The 22,231-nt window shown below is 38.5% G+C and overlaps 2 protein-coding genes across 3 annotated transcripts; one reads left to right on the top strand and one right to left on the bottom strand.

Annotated features, from left to right (window-relative positions):
• Positions 1 to 3,577: 3,577 nt before the first annotated feature.
• ccnq (cyclin Q) lies at positions 3,578 to 12,458 on the bottom strand. The gene is made up of 5 exons (XM_007569766.2): positions 12,079 to 12,458; positions 10,751 to 10,934; positions 9,049 to 9,181; positions 8,440 to 8,658; positions 3,578 to 4,051 (listed from the first exon to the last, which is right to left on the bottom strand). Exons 1-5 carry the CDS (start codon positions 12,209 to 12,211, stop codon positions 3,962 to 3,964), a joined length of 759 nt encoding a protein of 252 aa, XP_007569828.1. The 5' UTR covers positions 12,212 to 12,458; the 3' UTR covers positions 3,578 to 3,961.
• An 838-nt stretch (positions 12,459 to 13,296) lies between these two features.
• Positions 13,297 to 19,404, top strand: cfap126 (cilia and flagella associated protein 126). 2 transcript variants are annotated; one of them, XM_007569765.2, is made up of 5 exons: positions 13,297 to 13,408; positions 13,489 to 13,551; positions 13,930 to 14,001; positions 14,091 to 14,279; positions 19,092 to 19,404. In XM_007569765.2, the coding sequence occupies exons 1-5, from the start codon at positions 13,382 to 13,384 to the stop codon at positions 19,386 to 19,388; spliced, it is 648 nt and encodes a 215-aa protein (XP_007569827.1). In that variant the 5' UTR covers positions 13,297 to 13,381; the 3' UTR covers positions 19,389 to 19,404. The 2 variants fall into 2 exon arrangements, with proteins under 2 accessions (XP_007569827.1, XP_016536007.1); XM_016680521.1 differs by lacking the exon at positions 13,489 to 13,551 and having other exon boundaries at positions 13,316 to 13,408.
• The last annotated feature ends 2,827 nt before the right edge of the window (positions 19,405 to 22,231 follow it).

The raw sequence follows: 22,231 nt of genomic DNA, 5'->3' as shown, positions 1-22,231 counted from the left end.
AAATCGGCCCCACACGGTATTACACACAAACGCACACACACACACACACACACACACACACACACACACACACACACACACACATGCGTGTTTGTTTGTAATACCTTGTGGGGACAATTTTCCTGACATATACTACGTTGTGGGGACCACTTGCTCCTAGTGGGGACCAGGCTCCGGTCCCCACGAGGGGAAACCCTGTTTTTGGGTCAGGGGTCAGAGTTAGGGCTAAGGTATGAATTGAGTTTTGGTTAGGGTTAGGGTAAGGTATGTGATGGTTAGGGTTAGGAAAAGGGTAAAGGTAAGGTTTAGGCTGTAGAAATGAATGGAAGTCAATGGAAAGTCCCCACAAAGATAGCCAGACAAACATGTGCGCACACACACACACACACACACACACACACACACACATCTACATTCAACCCATTGTCCATTATGCACTAGGCGCTTACACTGTTTACAAGCGCTCGGCTGATGTCTAATCAGTCTGAAGGCTGCTGAGCTTTTATCAGTTCAAGGACGCTCTCCTCTCAGACTGCAGGCCTGATGTAACGTTAACATCCCAAACTGTCATTTTGATATAAACACACATGCACGTGCCTATGCACGCAGCTGCTTGTGTGTGTGTGTGTGTGTGTGCGACCTTCTGACTTCCCCTCCAGCCCAGAGTAAAAGGCTGAAGTGATGTGTAAGCAGATCAGAGGCACGCAGAGGAGAGGCGATCGGAGCGGGGTGAAGGGTGTCGAAGTGTGATACGAAGATAAGCTCCTTTTCCTCTTCCTTCATCCATCCATCCATCCATCCATCCATCCATCCATCCATCCATCCATCCATCCATCCATCCATCCATCCATCCATCCATCCATCCATCCGCGTTAGCGCTCCTCTTCCTCTCTCCTCTGACTCCTTCCAAGCTGATGGTTAATTCATGGAGTCTGGGTGAACACGCGCCCTCTCCATTATTAATATAACATTAGGGAGACAAGGGAGAGGAGGCTGGAGGAGGAAGGGGAGAGGAAAGAAATGTGGAAGACACAGAGAGAGGGACAGATGGCAACATAAGAAAGAGGGGAAAGAAGCGAAGGTATCAGTCAAAAGAGATGGAGAGACGAGGGGAAAAAATAGAGCAGGAGAGGACTGGAGCAAATGAAGTGAGAGTCAGGCAGATTTTTTTTCCCCGCTAGAAGGAGGGGGGAAATAAACTGGAAGAATCAAGACGGGGAATATTGTGCGACATGTGAAGAACAGGGAACACACACAACTCTTCTTGTCCCGGGAAGAGACAGGAGAGGGAGTGTAAGGGGGGGAGGGGGGCGCTCACATGTGTCACAACTGATCATGTGACATCTTCATCCTGGACTAAACAGACACACAGACCTGCCTGCACAAACCTAAAAGTAGCCCAGCACTCCACCGCTAAAAATATCACTTCTTACAAGCTTGTTACGATAAGAAGAAGGAAATGAAGATGGACTTTAATAGCATTCACACTCAGCAGAGTCACAGAGGGGCTTGGTGTAGTTAGTAGAAACAGACGGATCTGATCCATCCGTATCTCACTGCAACAACATGTCAGGACCTTGGCATGAACTGTTCAGGATCAGACATGCAAAAGTCGTCTGAGATGAGAAGCATGCTGCAGAGGCAGTAAATACATACAACTGATATTTACAGTATTGACAGGAAATCAGACTAAACGTTTCCTTTTTACGTCAGTTAGGATCACCAAAATCTGGAGCCGTTTGCTCTTCGTCAATGTAATAGGCAGTTTTTTGTTTTTTTTTACTTTCTTCCAATTGAGAAATTTTCATATATTTATTTAGTATTTGCCATTGTTGTCTTATAAACAACTATGTCCAGCCCTGTAGGACCTGGGAGATCAGTGGTTTCCTTTTATGAGCGTCTCACGATAGTTTGCTGGGATTTAATCCAGACAGAACCGGTGGTAGTGAATCAGGTTTGTAATTCACGTTGCCTTCACACATCTTTTCAGCTCCGTCCACACAGAGCTGTGAGGCTCATATCAGGACTTAGAGACGGTGGTCACTCCAGAACCCTGACTCTGGAACAATCCTGGTGCTGTGCTTCAGGGTCATTATTCATTCAGAAGATCCATTTGAGCCTGAGCTTTGATTTCCATGCTGATCTTTCTTTCTTTTTTGTCCATTTTATTTTATTTTTTTCATTCAGTAATAAATATGAATAGTTCATAAACTTAGGAAAAGAAATAGATGTTGCCTCAGTATTTCTGCATGACGTTCTTTCAATGTGACATTCATACTTTGTGAAGTGCAGCAGTTCCTCCTGCAACAAAACCCACCTCTCTACGTCGTAGTGGGGATGGGGGTCTGACGATTAGAAGGGACCTTTAATTTTCCTCCAAATGTAGCAGTTTTGTTATTTTCTGAACACTCAACTCGAGTGTATCAGAAGGCTGTTTAGTGGATTTTCACATTGCTTGTGAAAGAATGGATTCTTCCTCTCAGAGCGGTTTTTCAGTATGTCTGTTTGCATATATTGATGTGTCTCTAGTGAGATCATATCCATCGTGTGGTAATATAAACTTGAACTTCTATATTTGAAGAAAATAACATTCAGTAAAAAAAACTCTCATCATTCAGGCTTGTAGCAAATAGAAATACATTCATTTATCCTTATTGAAAACATCTTTTTTTAAATTATGATTTAAAACAGTGAACAAAATCAATTTTATTTTTACAGGTTTCATCTGTATGGATAAATTATCGACTTTCAATATTATTCTACAGGGATTTTGGAAACCTGCGACATGTCCATTGGATGGGTAAAGATAACACCAGGCATAACCTAACCTAACCTGAACAGAAGTACTGACACATTTTAGATCTGTAAAATAAGTCTTAAATGTAAATAATGACGTATGTTGATGTTTTCCAGACCAGGTTCATATTAGCTTCCAACATTAGCTTACAAACACCTTGGAGGCACAGCGCCTCCTCAGAGCTGCAGTTTCCAAGCTTCAGAGCTTCTGTCTCACAGAGCAGCCCTCCCCACCATTCCTCCACTCAGCTCCTTCAGACTAGCCAGCAGCAATTAGTAAACACCTGGTAAAACTACAGAACTCATCATATGAGCTACTTCTCAGTGCAACGCTGGTAAAAACATTGTTAAAGGGTTAATAGAGGAGCCATGTTGTGATAACTTCCTGAAGGCGGAGTTTCAGAAAGGGCAGAAGACTTTAAAGAGACAGAGGCCCAATTTCACAGTGTTAAATCAGGAAGTAAAACTTATTTTAATATTAAGTCATATTTGATAAATACAACATTTTTATAACAACTTGAGGCAGCACAGTTACTTGGTTATGCTATAAAATGGTGCACTATCCCTGTAATAAATGAATAAATTCTAAATATTGAAGTGGAAAAGCAGAGCAATAGAAGCATTTATTGCACCCTTCATTTCAATAGTTTTATTAATAATAAATGGTCTCAGAATTAATTCTGGATTTCAAATATATGAATACATTTTGGTTTGTATTTGGTGGAAAAAACATTTGCAAATGCAGACGTGTTGTGATGCAGCTCAACAAGAAAAGCCCATCTTCATTCACAATTCCATTTTATTTTTACATTTTTATTTATTCTCTGTTATTACAAACCAATGTACCAATAATTACACAGAGAGGTCTAGGACTTCTCAAATTCCCACTGTGGTATCTAAAGTACAACCTGTCTCATGTTGTGCAGACACCCAAAAGTGAGACATGTCTCCCCTCAGTGGCAGACAGCGGTACTGCAGGTACGATTTTCTCAGCTCCACAGGGTAACTGGGGCAAAAAACAAAGTCCTCTCTGCCTCAGATGCACACATATTCAAACGCACCTGAACCCCAGCCGTCCACGGCACAGATCAGAGGATGTTCACGTTCTTCCCACACAGACACCAACAGAACTTCCACGTGGATCTCCAGTCCATCGCTTTGTCCTTCAGATACACTTGGCCTCCATGTCATACAGCCGGAGAAGGTCTGAGATCACAGCGTTGATGTCTGCTTTGGTCACGTCCTCACACAGCACCTACACACACGCACAGACACACAGCGCAGACTGTTCAGCTCCACACCTGGCCTCACTGAACAGGAGGGACATCAAAGGTGCACACGCCATTTGAAACGACCCAGATTCGGCGGCCTTCAGGGACGGAGCAGGAGGTCTGCACTGAAACAGACTTTTCTCCGTTTCAATCGGAATCGGATGACTTGCTAAATAAAATCTGTGACAAAAGAGATCTCATTTAGGAAGTCGTGTGAATAGGGGGTGTAATAAAAAAAGAAAAAAAAAAAAAAGAAAACTAGAATTGCAACCAGCAATAAATGAATGCCTAACAGTTACATAAGCCGTCTGTGCCGTTGAAGACAGCAGTAATGTAACCCAGCTGAAGAGCGCTAGGAAACAGTCTGCATGACAGCACAAGCATCTTTGGACTAAAACCTCCACACTCACACATCAATGTAATCATTTTATTACCTACATTTTTATGTTGATGCATTTTATGGCCTGCTGTGTTATGGCCCACAATGATCAGAGTGAACTGAAAGTCAGACTGTATATACAATACAGTCTGAATAATTGCTTTTCATCCAACAGTGAGCCAGTCTGCCTAAACCAACTTTGCTTTTATAGTTAATTGTAGGATCGGATGTGAAACACACAATCAGGACATGGAAGGAAAATTAAATAAGGTTTTCTTTTTTTCCTTCCATGTATTTGGATTTATATGACAGAGTATTGTACTGAAATGTAAATTTCCCTCTGGGAGTAATAAAATATATTCATTAAAACGATTAGAAAGCTATTCAGTAATTTAGAATATTAAAACGGCCATTAATTTCTGTTATTTTATCATTAAGTGACATTACATAGATTAATTATACACAGATGTGTGCTTAAAAGCCTTTATTTCTGTTAATTAAGATTATTTTCTGCTTACAGCTAACGAAGACATTTCAAATTAGAATATTACATCAGACCAACAACAAAAATACATTTTGATATAGAAATGTGGCCTTAATGAAAAGGTTAACCATATTAGAGGTGTTCGTAGTGAGTCTGATTCACTGATCCATTTCCACTCTGGAGGAAATCCACATGTGCAACTCCTGTCACTTTCTGTTTGACTTCATATCTGAAAACTTCTGAGTTTTTTGTCTTACAAATTTCTGACTTTACAATGTCAGAAAACACCTTTGTGTTTAGCATTGTGAATGCATGCTTCAAATTTCAGAAAATGTTAAATTTGTTTTTCTTTTTCAACAGAATTTCAGTTTTTTTCTCAAAAATAATGTGAAATTAATCTCACATTTTTCAGGTTGTTTTTTTTTTTTTTTTTTAGCAAAAATTTACTCCTCTTTGGTTAAATTTTTGTTTTCTTCTATGCACAATAACCCCAATACTTCATCGTAGAGTTAGCCCTCTGTACTGTGATGCACCTAAATAAAACTCAGTGCCAACAGCTGTCCTAATAGAATCCAGCTGTGTGTAACTTCATCTGCATAAGTCCAGATGTTCTGTTTCTGGCCTCAGAGGTTTGTTAGAGAACAACCAGCGTCATGAAGGCCAGCGAGCGCAGCAGACGGGTCAGGGACAAAGTTTTGAGACATTTAGAATAGAGTTAGTTCTAAAAACCCTTACATGGTTCGAGATGGAGCTAAATACAAGACAATCGCGGACAATAACTCAGACGCAGAGTTATTGTTGCAGAGGTTCTCCTTTTAAAAGGACAACAATGATACACAAATAGCCAGCGCTACAACGGATTGGTTTAGTCAGCATATTCATAGTTAGAACCTAGTCGAAGTACAGACCAAAAGCCACCTGAGAATCTGCAGCAAAACTTGAAAACAGATGTTCCCAGATGTTGGTTTCCATGAACAATGGAGAAATGTTGAGGTCTTCTGATTGAGCCAGACCTTTAAGACTTGCAGCTGTAGCTGCAGTAAAAGATGGTTCTAGAAAGAAGTGCCTTAATACAAATACTCGTCAAGTTTGTTAAAACCAGGTTTTATTTTCCTCCCACTTCACAATATGCACCATTTTGTGTTGGTCTGTCATAAAATGTGGTCCCAACAGAAAAACTTTCAAGCTCTTTGATGCTTTTAAGGCGCTAAAAATAAACTACATTGTGGCACCTAAACATCAAAGCCTGCAGAGCAAAGAACAAACTGCTTTCCTCAAGTACTTCTGGATCAACATTTGTACTGACTGGAATACTCCGCATCAGTATTTGCCTGGCTCCAGCAGCTTGTGATAAAATCCAGGTCTGGCTGAGAGCAGACTGACTCCTGGTTGGAGTCTACCGGCTTCCTGAAAGCTCTTTCAGTCTTTGTCTGACAGCTTAACTGCCTCTACATATCAGCTTACACATCAATTAATTTGTACCGTGACTGTTTAACGGCTTCCAGCTATCTGACGTTTCAGCTGCCGCCGCTGCTTCCACATGGACTGGTGCTTTGGCTCGTTCCAGCCCGCACGCCTCGCAGCCGCCCGAGATCTCAATAACTCCTATGGTTTACAATTTACTGCCTTCCTGAGCTCTTAAAGTGACATTGTAAATGCTTTCATCGACTTATGTGTCAGAAAGACACATTCCCATATGTGATGCGGAGTGGTTACAGTCTGATTTGAAGGATTTGTATTCATGTGAGATCTAGATTTTACTTTTAAATATACAAACAAAACAAAAAACTAAGCAAATGACTGAAATTAGAAAATGTTACTCTTCGTAGGACCTAAAACTCCAATCTTGATAACACTCCAGTGTGTTATCATTAGATAACACACTGTATCTAATGAGGGCTTTAAGAATAAAGTCAGAAAAAAGGGCAACAAGCTCCTAAAAGCAAAGATGCATTTTATTTAGTACATTCAAGCTTATTTCTGGAAAGTCGTTCTGCTTTATCCTTTTCAGGAGTCTGAATGACGCCAGTGTTTTGATAATCTAAGTCTAGAGAATGATGCTGTTAGTAATGTTACTAATTCTAATTTTGCTAATCACTAACAGTAGATGCTGAAGACTCAACCCTGGAATCAGGTTGTCTTTAACAGTATTAGTCAAATCCTGTTAAACTGCAGAGCTGTGTAAGAGCAGCTGCTCTCTGCCTCACACACACAGTGTGACAGTGCCTCTTGTCCTGTTATTGCTAATGAATGCTACTCATAGTGGCAGCACGCTGAAGTAGCTGTTACGGTAATTGTGATTTGATCTTTTTGTAGATTTGTGTTCATCATTTCCTGGTTAAGGTGACGCATATCTGGACAATTATCTCCTCTGGTTTTGGCTGCTGTACAGCTGCAAGGATATTTGCCCTTTCTTTTCACTTTTGGACAGCTTTTATGATGCGTAACCGTAGGAACAAGGCTTTGCTTTCACAAGCTGAATAATACCTGAACTATGAGGAGGAGGTTCCAATCATCTCTTCCATCCATCATAATGGTCTACGATCATATCCCGACTCCAACGTCTCTCTGCTCGACTTTCTAACCAAACGGCCAGACAGAGTTAAAGAGGAGCAGCAAAAGCAAATGAACTGGATTAGCAGAACTGCTAACAATTGATGTCATCCAGGTCATGTTGCTCATGTTGCTGTGGAATATCATCTTTGCTGCCCTGATATTGACCTGCTTGCATGTTATGAGAGTCATACGACTGCTATGCAGCAATGTTCTTCAGTGAGAGGCTTCTTCATACTTGTTGCGAGACTGACTGCTACTGGAGATCCTTCACCATCCAAAATGATTCTTTGAAGATATTTGGATGATGAGTTATGACAGCATTTCATTTCCCCTTATGATAAGAAAAGTATTTTGGATTCAAACTAAATGTGAATTGAATGATTGATCAAAGAATGCTCTTATAATTATAGTTACTGAAGTTATAATAGATGAATAAATGACTCAACTGCACAACAAATAACAGCAGATGGGACGGAGGCTATACCTAAATATAAAACTGGACCAAACTGTTCTCGCTCATTATATGGTACACATGGATTTTTCAGGAGTGTACAAAATAAGAAAATGTATTATAACATGTCTTACAGAGGAGTAAATGTAGTGATCATTCATTTAGTTGAGTTTTATATGTAGACATGCTCTGGGCCATAATCTAGAAATTCTGGTATTAAGTGAGTAAAATGTTCAATTTACTGAGGAAGCAGAAAATAATATAATAATAATTTTGTTATCTGTAGTTCTTAAAGAGAAAGTGGAATTATGGAGAACATGCATCAGTAGACAGAGTTCTGCAAAACCAGAGATCAGAAACTGGAAAATTTCCAATCAAAGCAGTCAGTCCCATTAAATTAGCCTCTCTCTGCCACTCATGCACACACACGCACGCACGCACTCACTCTCACACACACACACGCACGGACACACATGTTCTCACTGTTAACATAAATACACACCTGCCACCACTCCTTCTCTCCAGCGGGCAGCTCCACTCCGTAGCTGTTCAGCGCCAGGTAGAGTGCAGCTACTGCGATGTGTTGCGGTGTGTGGCGGATGCACATGTCTCCATGGTAACAGTCTCTCAGCAATGCCCAGGAAGTCTCAGCCACGGGGGTTCGAGACCAAGCATGCCGGTTCACAAGTGATTTCACAGAAAGCAGGTAGTGGAGCAAATACTGCAGAGAGGGGCAGAGCGGAAAACACACTTTGCATTGAACACCAGGAAGCAGCAGAACACACACTCTGTTTTTATCCTTTAACTTATCTCCACTTTATTCTTTCCTTCTAGATTTTTGTAATCTTTTTGATGAAATAGTTACACGCATTAGGGTGTAACATCTCAGCCACTAGATGGCATTGTTTGTCAATTTTCATACCACTAGAGACTTATTTAAATACAAATATGCAGTTTCCTTTTAACAAGCTTCATTTATATTGAAAGATGTTAAACTTTCATGAATTTTATGCAAACAGAAACAGACATCAGTAGCAACACGGGGCAATAACAGTGGCTGAAAACTAGATGAGGAAGACAGGGATACATGGATGTTTGCACACACTCACACCTTGTGAGGATGTTCAAAGGAGACGTGGAAGTTGAGCTGTCGTAGGATGAGGAGTTCACACTGCACCACGCTGTCCCTTAGGTCCCAGAACTCCTTATCACATTCGAGAGGAGCACTGCCTTTGTTAAAGTACCTGAGAGACACAAACAGACAGAATGAAAAGGCTTTTCATTTATATTTAAATTCAGCTTTCAACTTTTTCTCCAGGGAGTCTACAGATTATAGGAAATATCCAGCACTTCCATAGTTTCTGGACAGAACAGAAAGTCCTGCAACCTGAACAGCGTGATGACAAAAGCCTGATGATGGATGTGTGTTGATGGATGTGTAGACCATGACGTCTACACGTCCATCAACATGGATGTGTAGACACCCATGTTGATGGATGTCTACACATCAACTCCACACAGTTGATGTGTAGACTTTCTCACAAAGCCCAACTCCACATATTTACTAGTTTATTGGACTTTTAAGCACATTTTTAAGTTGTTATGTTTTAGGTTGTTATTGTACATACCACATAAAAGTTTTTTTTTCAAAATTTCATTTCATTTTTATAAAACCAATAGAGAAACTATACAAAGAGAGACCAACCCATACAGGAAAGAGGGGAAAATACATAAATAACTTTAAAAAAATATTCCAACTCACATTTAGACATTTCCCTCTTTTCATGGACGCATCTTTTGTTGAAGTTTTAAAGATGAAGGTTATATGTCGCATTAGGTCTGCAACCTGAGCTCTTAATGCCATAATAATAATAATAATAATAATAATAATAATAATAATAATAATAATAACAGTATTATTAATATTAATAACAATGATAATGATATTATTGTGATAGTATTATTAATATATATTAATTAATATTAATAGTATTTGTTACTATAATAATAAAGATAAATTGTTATTACCATAATAATAATAATAATAATAATAATAATAATAATAATAATAATAATAATAATATATTTTAAATATAGATATTTAAAAATTCATTTTTCAGTAGATTTTTTGCCATTGAATAAGTGCATTGAATTTACACAACAGAAAATTTTTGGAGATCTACTTTTTATCTTTTGGTTTGAAACAGATTTTTATTTCACTATTTTCAACAAATAACATTACACAGAAGAAAGCGTATAACTGCAGTGGTTGGAATGGGCTACAGAACTCAATTCCTGTCCTCTGCACCTTTGTTGCATGCCTTCCTGTTGGCATACTTTCAAAATAAAGGCCCTTAGTGCCAAAACTAAGGGCCAGTTTTATTTCTATTCTTTAAAAATAGAAATAAAACTGTGGTTCTTTAAAAATGACAACAAAATTCCTCTAGTAGATTTTTACCTTTTTTTCAAAAGGTCAAACAACATTGGTGGCTTTAAATGAGTCTCATTTGAATGAACAACAGTGGCTCTTCGGGATATAAAGATTCCAAAGATCTCATTAGACAAAATTCCCACTCCTTTATCAACAGCCCATATACGGATGGATCTGCTTTCAAAGTTATAAAAATAAAAATATGGTAAAGATGCCTCATACATTTCTTACCTCTAAACCTTGTACAGATGCCAAACATTAACTATTTGATTTCACAGCTCTTTTCCAATCACACAAATATTGCCTTTGGTCAATATCCACTCAGGAGTAGGTTTTCAATCTGCCAGTGTATTATTTAATCTTATCCATGTGTATTTATTACCTGTGGCTCACATTGATAATGTCCCGGGTCCGGATGTGCTGCTCCTCCACTTTTCCAGCCAAGTACAAGCAGCTCATGGCCACCAGGTAGGGTTCATAAACACGGGATGTGACCCGCTGGAAGAAACGATGGTACAACACACAGGCCGTTGCCACGGGTACCGAGCGCATACAGAGCTTCACTCCTGAGCAACAAGAAGCAGAGAAGGTTAGAAGGTTTTCCATCTCACCTCCTTACAACTGAGTCACACACATTATGCATTTCTATGACGATGAACCTGTCTCCATGAACCGTTTCACAAACTGCCATGATCCTGAAGTGGCTTCCCAACACATGAAATGCAATGGCTCACTATGTATAACTAAAAAGCTGCACATTGAATGAATGAGACGCCAACAGAAGGCTTTATTCTGGTCATAACTTAATAATCACTGCTGGATAGCTTTAACCTGATTCAGGACAGACACTGTTCTACTGGAAATGGGAATTTGCCTGATGAAGTAAAAGTTCATAAGGCAAATTCCAATCCACCAATTCAATATTAATATCTCCATCAGTCCTGATATTAAAAATAATTCCAGAATGAGTATCGGTGACAATATGCCCAATCTACAAGTCTATATCTATTCAGTCTAATTCTATGTGCATGCTTTATTTATTTTACATAAGATTAAGAATTACTAATTGAACTTTGTGAGTGCATTTAGTAATTGAACCATATGAAGGAAGATTTGTTGGAGTTTTTGTTGGGGTTTTCTTACATGTTGACCAAGGTAGTCGACCTATTATTTTTGACAGTTTCAGTTTCTTTATTATTTATTTTACATTGGCTGTTCTACTCCTAATTGTACTAACTGAACAAATTAAAGCTGGGTGGTTTTTCCTATGTTTGACCGATCTTGTGAAGCTATTGGTGCAAAGTTTTCACATAAATTTATATTGTAGTACTTTTATGTATGTGTTTAATAAAATAAATTTAAGTCATTTCAGCGCAGTTGCTCTGTATCGGATGATAATAAACCTCATATTTGTATCGGTATCGGAAGTGAAAAAAATCAGGTTGGTGCATCCATAAAATTGTGACTTTTAAAAGAACAGAATTTCACCCACTGTACTTACTCTTAAGTGATCATCTTACACTATATTAGCTAAGTTTGCATCTGAATATGCAGAGGGTAAGAGGGTTTTTCCAATATATTTCCCCCAGATGTATATACCTTATATAAACTCTAGTTTAAAATCTTTAATACTGAGCTCTCTCAGATGTAGACTGCATGGTCTTAAATTATGTTAAATGACAAGGGTCAAACCTTGGCCCACCTCCTCACCTGTTTCCATTATGAAGCGACACACACGAAAGTGAGTCTTCGTGTCCCACGTAGGCTCCGACCCAGCGTCCCGCCTGCCCGACGGCCGGGGTTCTTCTGCCGCAGCAGATAATCGACATGACGGGCCCTCCATGACACCTGGGCCAGAAAGAACACCACAAAACTCAAACTGTCTCTGAGAGCTTAAAGAACAACGTAGGCGTTAACTGTTCCTCTCCGTAAACTCCTCCACACTTTAAGGCAGCCCCTAAATTAATTTCAACATTTTTAGAGAAAAACTGGGAGGGTGGGGAAAGGAGTAGTTGCTAAACGTTTATCTTTTCATTTAGCTAGCTCTGTTGTATAGTGCCAACATTCATTCTGACACCGGAAGAAAAATATATAAGCTTCCGGCCATTTTAAAGGATTTCAAAATAAAAGTAACTTGAAGATTGACCTTTGAACTGCATGATCAAAAATTAAATATAATTAAATACTGAAAATTCTTTTGTGTGACATTACTTGCAGGTTTTAATTATCTTGGTTTGGTGTAACAGCAAAGACAAGAAATGCGTCACACTTGACGCTAGAAACTACACAGTTTTTCACAGACTAGAATGAGAATATTTTCCATAAGTGAATGTGTTAATATGAATTGTTCTGAAGATGTGTGCGATCACATTTACTCATATATTTATTCTTTCATGAACAATGACATAGTTTATATACTTCCCCCATATTGTTTTTATTTTGCGTTAACTCTGTGAGTTCTCTCGCAACATGGCGGCATCTCGAATACTAAAAGTTTTTCTGCTACAATATTGTTTTTGTAAGATTTTACATTGTATGTTAATATCTCGTTTGAGATATCTGAAGTTTCAAATCTGTTTTCTTAAACGCACAAAAGGCCATCCCTCAAAAACAAAACAGAAACATCCTGAAAGAAAGGGGGGAAAATACATCCAAAGTCCTTGGACTATTTTTCTGTTATTTCCAGGCAAACATGAACACTCGTTAAAAGATTGATTTTCAACAACTTCTCTGGACCAAAGAGTGAGGAATATGTGAGCACAATTTTGCGTGGCTAAACTTAAAGTTGTACACATTTTAAACTGACATTTATTGTTATCTGTCGGACTATGGAGCAGAGTGCATTTGCAAAATTATTGAGGGCCCGTTTGCGAGGTCGTACAAATATAATAATAACAAAATCTCCCTTGTCCTCGATGGTTTCCGTAGTTTTTTTTCAGCAGCATTCAGATTAACAGAGTTGCTAAGCGACCAGTCAACAGCATAACAGATTCGGAAGGTAGCAGATGCAGCAATGTCTTCCAATTTCTCAGCCAACCAGGTAAACTCACTTCGTGAAAATGGCAAGAAATTACATGTTGTTTTTCTAACTTAGTAATGTATTTTTTTTTTCAATAAAAGTACGAGGGCACCTTCGGATCCAAGAGGCTTCTGAACTGGTGTCCGTCTAAAGACTTTAAAGAGGTAGTTATGGAAATTAACAGCTTGTTCCTGCTATGATTATCTGTAAATATCGTCGCCATACTAAAATAAAGGCATAAGTCATCTTTTCCTAAAAATATTTTTTGTTGTTGTTGTTTTTGTTAGTTTTTTTGTTTGTTTGTTTGTTTGTTTGTTTGTTTGTTTGTTTGTTTGTTTGTTTGTCCACGAAATCATCTTTTGGCAAAAACGAGGTGGTGATTTTTATTTATTTATTTATTCATTTATTTATTTCGCCGAAAGTGATTTTGGCAAATAAATAAATAAGAAAGAAAGAAAGAAAGAAAGAAAGAAAGAAAGAAAGAAAGAAAGAAAGAAATAAAGAAAGAAAGTTGATGATATTGTGGGTTTCCTTGTTTGCAGCGACCCAGTGCACACGTGGGTCACACCTCCTTCATTGTGAACAGCAGGGGTCATCTGCTCCCAGGGGTGAAGGTCTGCGCACTAAACTACTTACTTGTAATGTTTTTGTTTGAGGCATTCTCTGATTGGAGCATTCTGCATGTCTCTAATGCGGTTTACAGAAAGGCATAACCTGGCCAGATTTTAAGGGCACTTGGGATTTACCGACTCGTATCCCAGCCAACCACATCGACCCAACTGCCCGTTCAAAGGACGGTCTTAGGAGACTCAAGTTGTGGGGAATCTGCCCACCAGAGGAGGGAAAATCCCAATCAGGCAGAGGCAGCAGGAACACAGATGTTGGGAAGAAGGTCAGGTCCACACAAACAGTTTGATACGTTCACCTCCTTCTTTGAGCTCCCTTACTGAAGGATCTCCACAACAGATTATCTGCCTCCATCTTGTCGCTAACGTCACTCCAACCCTTTGCACATCCTGATTGCTATGCTTTCCTCATCCAGCGTTTTGAGGAATGTGGAAATTTTAACAATTTACTAATAATTTTGGTGCAGCCAAAATCAATCAGTCTGATTCTCATAAATCAAGTTAAACCAAAGTCAATTTTATGTGCTGTGTTAAACTTTTTTTTTTTTCTTTTTCAAAATTTATTTTCATGAGGTGTTCATAATTTGTTGCTTTTAAATTTGTTTTTAATCTATTTATTTTTGGTCGTGGGCAAGACACTGTGTCAGAGGGGTAAGGAGTGGTTAACAGTAGGCAAAGTGCAGAGAGGTGTGTTCTGCTTCCTGGTCTGGAACCTTTTACCTCCACCGTGTCACAAACCGAGGCCTTCAGGCTTCTTTCAGACTCACTTTCCCTCCTGTCTCCCCCCTCACTTTCATACACACATCTTCTATCTTGCTTCTACTGGTGGACTTTCACCTTCAGCAGGTTATCTTCCATCAACGTCCTCTTACCACAGTTCATGTTGTTGCCTGGTAACCTCATAGTCTATTGCATCGTTGAACGTTCTGTATCTATTATTGTTCTAAATAAGTGGACGTATTGCTGCCTCACGTGTACAAACATTGCTTATAAGCTAATTAAATGTGGCTATATGATGACTATGCAATTTATAATAGCTGTCCTTATATAGCTAAGGAAGTGGCCTTAAAAGGACACTTATATGGCCTTATATAAGGCCATATAAGGGGAGAGTAATAATCAAACAGCAAAGTGCTTCCAAACACAATTTTTTTTCCTTTTTATTTAAAAGAAAAACAGAGTACATAAAGCATTATACTGTATGGACACAAAATTCCCTCTTGTTAGCTAGTAGTCCCTGGGATTGCTTAACAATTTAAACAGCATGTCATAAATTCTACATTGTATAAACCTCTGTTGAGGTCACACTGGAACTGGCGTGTGGGAGTGCATTAATCCAACAAATCTGTAATTTTATGGCAGGAGTAACATAGTGCTGTCTGAACATCAGCACACTTATCTGTGAATATCATTTTTTTTCCTTCCTGATAGTAAGTGGCATAACTTACCACCATAAGAGACTGAAATAATTTTTTTTCCAATATTCCAGACCACAAGACGAATCCACTATTCCAAATTAAAGGCAATAACTAAGTCCTGATTTGCTAAGATGGAAAAACTACAAAAGATTATTTCAGACTGTGTTTTAAATGATATTTAATGGTTATTAAACTCCAGTTAGTGTCTAAAGCTACCCTCATGTCATCTCACATGGACTGAATGTTAGCTAGGTGGAGCATTTAGAGCACATGTGTCAAACTCAAGGCTCAGGGGCAAAATCCAGCCCACCATAAGTTTATATGTGGCTCTCTAGCCAAATAAATACAACTTTCACAATTACAATTATGCGTTTAAATATTCTATTATTTTATCAATCAAATCAAAGCTGTTTTTATCTGTATTCCTCCAAATTACATCAATGTGAAAAGATGTCCTGTAATAAGTATTACACAACAAACTCCTTATACCTTTGGCACCAGATGGTTTTTATAAGCTAATTTGGTACAACTTTAGATTGACTTTTTTATTTCTGACCATGAGAAGCTACATATGGGAGATCTGGTTGGTCTAATTATTACAAAAATCAATTAGAAATCCATAAAAATACTCAAACATAAAATTGATGGATTATAGCAGTTTTCATGTTTAAGATTTCTTTATGTACGTCCAGGGCTCGGTGGTCCCAGGTGCCTTAATAATGGGGCTTTTTGTCTTTTCCTGGTAGATGTTTCACCTTTCATTCAAAAGGTTTTTAACCCCCAGTTTGACCCGGATTATGTAACTTACCACATCCGGGAAGTAAAAATTCTAACCGGTCAAGTTCTGCCGGTAGACGGTTTTACCATGAGTCACTGATCCTTTTGTTGTGACTGTGAGTCATTTAGGTTGTTCTCACCTCGGAGGCGTTTACCAACCCAAGCAACATGAGGCGTTTCGGTCCCAATTCAGGTCTGAATGGTTCCGAAACTGCCCTGGGGAGTATAGTACAGATGTTCTCTCTCTTCTGTTCGTGACAATACTGTACACAGTAATTGGAGAGTAACTGGGATACATTTGAGCTGAGTTCTGAGGTACAGTAGACAACTTTTATAGTCGTCAGAGATTTTGAAAGGACTTGGTGTTCACCCTGTCAGCTAGGGGATCACAGACTGCAGGGTTTTCCACAACAACTTAAGCCACATTTGGATGGAAACATAACTATTGATTGGGATTCTCAAAAGAAAAAAAGAAAAAAAATGCTTGTGGGCCTGAATTTCACAGCGGTTAGTAATGTAAACAGTCCCATCTGTGTTGCAGTAGATTTGTCTTTTACTACCGTCTCCTGCTGCTGCAAATATTTGCATTGCATCCTTTGAATGAGTCTTGCACGGCTCATTTCATAAAGGGCCGGTCACAGCTAAGTGCTCTCTGCAAACCTCCTCATAGTTGCAAGCCTTGCATGGGCTGATGCAGTAAAAAGGTGAGGTTGTTTTAATTAAGTCTTCCCAAACCAGACTGCAAAACACAGAAAATATTTTTGGAAAACCCGGTATATGTCACACATATGTGAGGGGGTCAGAAATCTGAGTCAAAGAGTCAAAGCTTCTCAAATTGATGATATTTTCACTCAGAATTAAGGAAAGGCTCTCTGATGTCTTTGACCATCGAAGGCCCATTGAAAGATAAAAATGGTCTTTTTGGGAATGCTGCTGCATATCCAAGTTTTGGGAGTGTGTAGCTGAAGAGATAAGTGAAATTGTAAAAAATAAACTTTTTGAACATCCAGGGCAATTTGTATTGGTACTGCTTTATAAAAGTTAAATAACTAGAGTTGATTAATGGATATACTCTTCTTAATTTTCCCTTGTGTTCTGAGAAACTGGATTGGTTGTTTTGTTCTCTACTTGTTCTACTTTAAAAATAAATGCGTGTTTAAACAAAAAAGGCCTATAACAGTGTTCTAATCATGTGCAGTCAAGGTTTTTTTTTGTTTCAGTTTCTTACTTTAATCGTCTTTCTTTTTTAAAAATATATAAACAAAAATCTGTGTTTTCTAATCTTAAAAAACTCAGCTCTCATGTGGTACCCTAATTTATTTTCACAACTGGACATCTCCAGGCCTAAATTTCCTTTTTAAAAAACTGCTTTCTGTTTGTCTAAATAACAGGCCATCGACATCAGCAAAACATTTTGAAGACGTTTCTTCAGTAATGACTTGAAGGAGATACATTTCTAATGTATCTTCTGTAGAAGCAGATTGTGCACATTTTAACTGAGAGAAAAGCGAATCACAATAGGCTCTCTTTATTTCTCTTTCCAAGTAACAGGAGCCCCAGTAGAGTAATTAAGTCACCTTGGAGAGCTTTGGGAATAAACAACTTCGCTTTTTCCTTTGGGAAATTAATACCATTATAAGATGTGAAGTGCTAAATGCGGTGTCTTCTGGTGATACTTTAGATTCCTCCCCTGAATCCCATATAAATAAACCACTAAAATGTAAGTTAAAAATTAAACCATTTGGGCTTGACCCCTGGTGACCTCTGGAAACTTTCTTTTTTTATCAATATCTTTAAAAAGACACACAAACAAAAAAGTTTTCTACACAAACATTGCAAACAACAGACACCAATTTCAGTTGATTTGGGTCATGTGGGGATGGAGGTCGATCTTTTGACCCTCAAACTTTTGTAAATATCTGCAAAGCAAAAGCAGGACAAATACATTTTTCTTTTTTTTTTTGCTGAAGACCAACTAAAATGTTTGACACAAATTTTGAATGATCTGAAGAACGTGAATTGAATTTGAATCTCCATCCCCGGAACATGACAAAGACAGAAACAACAGTACACCCTGGACAGGTCGCCAGTCCATGGCAGATACAGTTGTCTACATTTAGGCTATTGTTCTGGCTGCTTATCAAGCTAACTGCTACTGCTAATAATGACAATAATGCAAATGATTTTTCTGGGAAAGTCATTCAGACTGTTATGCCAGAACTGAACCTGTTTTACTTCCACGTCAGCAAACGTGTATGACTGGCTGCTTTGAATGTAAACACTAGTAGGAATACAACCTGATAACAATGTATTTGTTTCTATGTTGTGCCTTCAAAAATTAATGGTTATAAATAGATTGTACAGTAAATAGCTGCTCAACAATCTCCAAATTTCCCTGTCAGAATTCCAACATCAGGACATTCCTCCTCCTCGTATTTCCACCTGGGATCTTGGTCAAACTGAACGGACCATAAAGGTTAACACAGACTCTGCTCCTATGCTGAAGTCTTCTCCCAGACGGCAATTAAAAAAATATACATAAAATGATTACTTGAGAAACTATGTATATAATGAACCTGGAAAAAATATGTAAATATAGAAAATACACTGTAAAAAATGACTGCAAAATGCAATAATTTTTCTACTGGCTTTTATCCTTTTTTTCGGATAAAAGCCAGTAACAAACACTGTATTTTATTAATTCTCATACCTGAGCAAATAAGAGCATCAGTGAAACTGTAAAACTGAGAAACCAGAAGAATTTCTTATCTTTAATTGTTTTGTTTGTTGTTTCACCCTTTTTGGTATCTTCTTCCATTGTGGTTTTTTAACTTTGACAAGTCATTGTTTTTTAATAATAATATACAATAAACGCTCTTTCAGACCAGCGAGGACGAACCCCCGCCTGCTGCTGACCCGTCTAAAGAAGCTGAAATCCCGTCGGAGTCTCAGAGCCGCTCCATTGCTGGGAGCCAGGGCTCACAGAGACATGAGCCTGGATCTGCTGCTCAACAAAACCTTCAAGCCACACAGAAGGATAAGCCAGTGAGTGCAACTGAAGAGAGTCAGGCTTTGATAAGTAGAGTTGGCAGTGAAACCCAGGAGATACCAGAGTCCATATTGGGAACGCCACACAGAATCATAAGGTACGGCGCGACAACTGTAATGAATAAAGAGTAACATTCGAAACATGGCATTCAGGGAGTCAGAGTACAACTTATTGCAGACTATTGGAGCATTTGGAGTCCAATACTTTTGGGAATATGTAATGATACTGTACCTGACTTAATCTGTTTGCAGAGTTTCTCTCTCTCTCTCTCTCTCTCTCTCGCTCTCTCTCTTTCTTTTTCAAATAAAGTGTGATTATTAATACATTTTTGGAACCTAATATCTAAATGCAACCTTCAACAAATGTTTGATGGTTTCTAAATAATCTGAACTGTCACTTTAAAGGGGGGCACTATGAAAAATCATGTTTTGGGTTTTACATCATATTTTAATGCTGTTCCCTCATCAACAACGTACCTGGCGTGTTCTTTGGTTCTTTCATGGATGATTATGAAATCCTCGAATCTCGAATCTCCCCTGGCAACCATTCAGTTGTGCCTAACTGCTTGCTCATACAAAGCACCGCCTATCTGAAGCTCCTCCCCCAAAGCCTGGGTCTCCAGCCAAGCCTTGGCCCCACAGATCAGTCCCCACGGAAACACAAGAGGATCAGCCCCCACACCACAGTGGCGCTAGCTAGAATAATTTGAACTATTCCTTTAAGTTTAAATATCTGAGAAAAAGGTAAAAAAAAATAAAATAAAGATAACAGAAGCTGTTCAACAATGTTACTAGTAACAAACACATTCGAAGCAAATGAAACATGTTTAACAGACTTGCATGATTTGGATAGAAGCCACCGTCCCAGCTCTGTGTGTCTCATTGTTCTGTCAGCTGATCAGTGTTATGAGTTCCAGCGTCACTGAACGCCACAGAAGAAAAAGGGATTGTTCTCTCCTCCAGCTCATCCACCATGCATATCTCTGGCACATATGCATGTCAGTTTCAATTTTGATCAAAAGACTTAAATTTTGATCAAAGATGTTTATATAAATGTAAATAAGCTGCTGTGGAATTTAGGTTAACATGTTAAAACCCCTTAGCTGTCACCCTCAAAATGCTTGCATGTAAGTCAATGGGTCCATCAGGACGCCGGTGTCATCGTGACAGTTAAAGGGTTCAGATGACTTCATATTATTATTTTTTTGCACCATGCATACTTCTATTTTCAATTCACTTAAGCTGGTTTCATAGTGAGGAGACAAAAGGTATTATAGTTGCTCAAAGGAAAGGGATTAGCATGTTGAAATGATGTTAATGGAGAGCTGCAATAATAACAGCTGGATGAGCCAAAGGCCATTTTGTACCTGGTGTGTACTGTAAACGTTCACAGGACAAGGCAGGGATTATCAGATTAACTGCTGCGACTGATGGACTCCCTCTTTCTGAGATTTTGTCCTATTTTTTTTTTAACCTACATCAGAGCAAAAACATGTTTATATTGTGTTATTGACTTATAAATGTAAATGTCGGCAGTTTTAACCAAATAAATACTTGAGTAAAATTTATTTCTGCTCATGCCAGATTAGGGATTAGCCTTAGGAGTTCTTCTGTTCTTTCACACTTTTGAAAACAATTTTAACTGTCTGCCACACATACACGCGCGGATATAACCTTCAGTAAATGGAGATATAATATGGTTTTATATAAAACAGGAAACATTAAAAGAAAAAAACCAGCTCTTTCTAAAGTAATTATTTGATTTTGAAACAGGAAAAATAGAAAACATATAACCAAAAAATATAAATGTAGTTTTAAAGTGCTTATTGCACCAAATGTTATCCCTTTTTACTTTTCTACTCTTGACACAGGAACACAAGTATGACAAGCTGATGTTAGCATCTTAGGCTGCTGTGCTTTCGTCTAGACTTTATTCAAATCATAGGGAAAATGTGTTATAAGTAAAATAATCTGCTAGTGGAACTAGAACTTTTTCATCAATATTAAGGAATTATCTACTTAAAACCAGCTTCAGTATTTTCTTGAAAAGTTGCTTTTCGTACTCTAAGTGTTCTGAGATATTTACACTAGAAACTAAACCAAAACTACTTGGTAAGCTTTTGTGTTGTTGCAGTGTTCTGGCCAGTCAGTGTGCTCTTTCACAAATCATAACCTTCTCTGCATGTAATTTCAAATTAAATTTAAGTCACAGACAAACTGTTTAATGGAACTTCTCCCATCTACTTGAAAGATGTCACCAAGGATTGTCACAACTCGGTCACTCTATTTGTCAAAGGAATGTTGGCCAGCAGTCCCCACGCCGGTTACAGACATTTCAGATTGTTTTCATGTGTCGTTTCAAGATGATGCAATGATCTACAGAGCCATGCTAGAACAGTGCTGACCCCGGCTACTTTGAAGGAACTCTTAAAGACCCACCTCTAAGGCATCTTGTCTGTACTTCTCAACCTCTTCTACATCTCGTTGTACATTTCCCTCCATGCCTGTATCCATTTTAGCGATTTAGTAAAATCAGTTCCAATCAATTAAAACTTCAACAAAGACCACGCCTCCAGCAAGCAATTGTTTCTTTGTAGCCGCTCCCCACACTGCCACTCCTGTCACCTCTGACCTAGCCTAACAAGTGGTCTTCGTTGTAAGTAACTTATTATTAGCTTTTTATTAACTACATTGTTACACTTTTATTTGTAAGCATCTACCACAGTGGGACTTGGAGAGAGGTTCTTGCTTCACTTTAGCCTGGTAAAAAGCAGCCCCTTCTTCTACGCTTTGCTTCGGACAGAGGGTCTGGACCCTCGGCTACAAAGGAACGATTTCTTGCTGGAGTTGTGTTTTTTGTTGAAGTTTTAAATGATTGGAACTGATTTTACTAAATCGTTAAAGTTTGGCGGTGGCATACTGTATGAAATGTACTGGCTCAATTGTGAAGAAGAAACGCTATGAAGCTTACCAGA

The sequence above is a fragment of the Poecilia formosa genome, unplaced genomic scaffold (genome assembly GCF_000485575.1).
Source record: "Poecilia formosa unplaced genomic scaffold, Poecilia_formosa-5.1.2 Scaffold245, whole genome shotgun sequence".
In the NCBI taxonomy this organism is placed as follows: domain Eukaryota; kingdom Metazoa; phylum Chordata; class Actinopteri; order Cyprinodontiformes; family Poeciliidae; genus Poecilia; species Poecilia formosa.
The sequence above is the reverse complement of the archived record's forward strand: the minus strand, read 5'-3'. Positions and strand labels throughout refer to the sequence as shown.

What these genes read in the sequence shown, in the direction of transcription:
- ccnq (XM_007569766.2), bottom strand. Translation starts at nt 12,211, where the DNA reads ATGGAGGGCCCGTCATGTCGATTATCTGCTGCGGCAGAAGAACCCCGG. An exon ending in TCGCTTCATAATGGAAACAG is followed by an intron (nt 10,935 to 12,078) that starts GTGAGGAGGTGG and finishes CTTGTTGCTCAG; the next exon opens with GAGTGAAGCTCTGTATGCGC. An exon ending in ATTATCAATGTGAGCCACAG is followed by an intron (nt 9,182 to 10,750) that starts GTAATAAATACA and finishes TGTGTCTCTCAG; the next exon opens with GTACTTTAACAAAGGCAGTG.
- cfap126 (XM_007569765.2), top strand. Translation starts at nt 13,382, where the DNA reads ATGTCTTCCAATTTCTCAGCCAACCAG. An exon ending in CGTCTAAAGACTTTAAAGAG is followed by an intron (nt 13,552 to 13,929) that starts GTAGTTATGGAA and finishes CCTTGTTTGCAG; the next exon opens with CGACCCAGTGCACACGTGGG. An exon ending in ACACAGATGTTGGGAAGAAG is followed by an intron (nt 14,280 to 19,091) that starts GTCAGGTCCACA and finishes ACGCTCTTTCAG; the next exon opens with ACCAGCGAGGACGAACCCCC.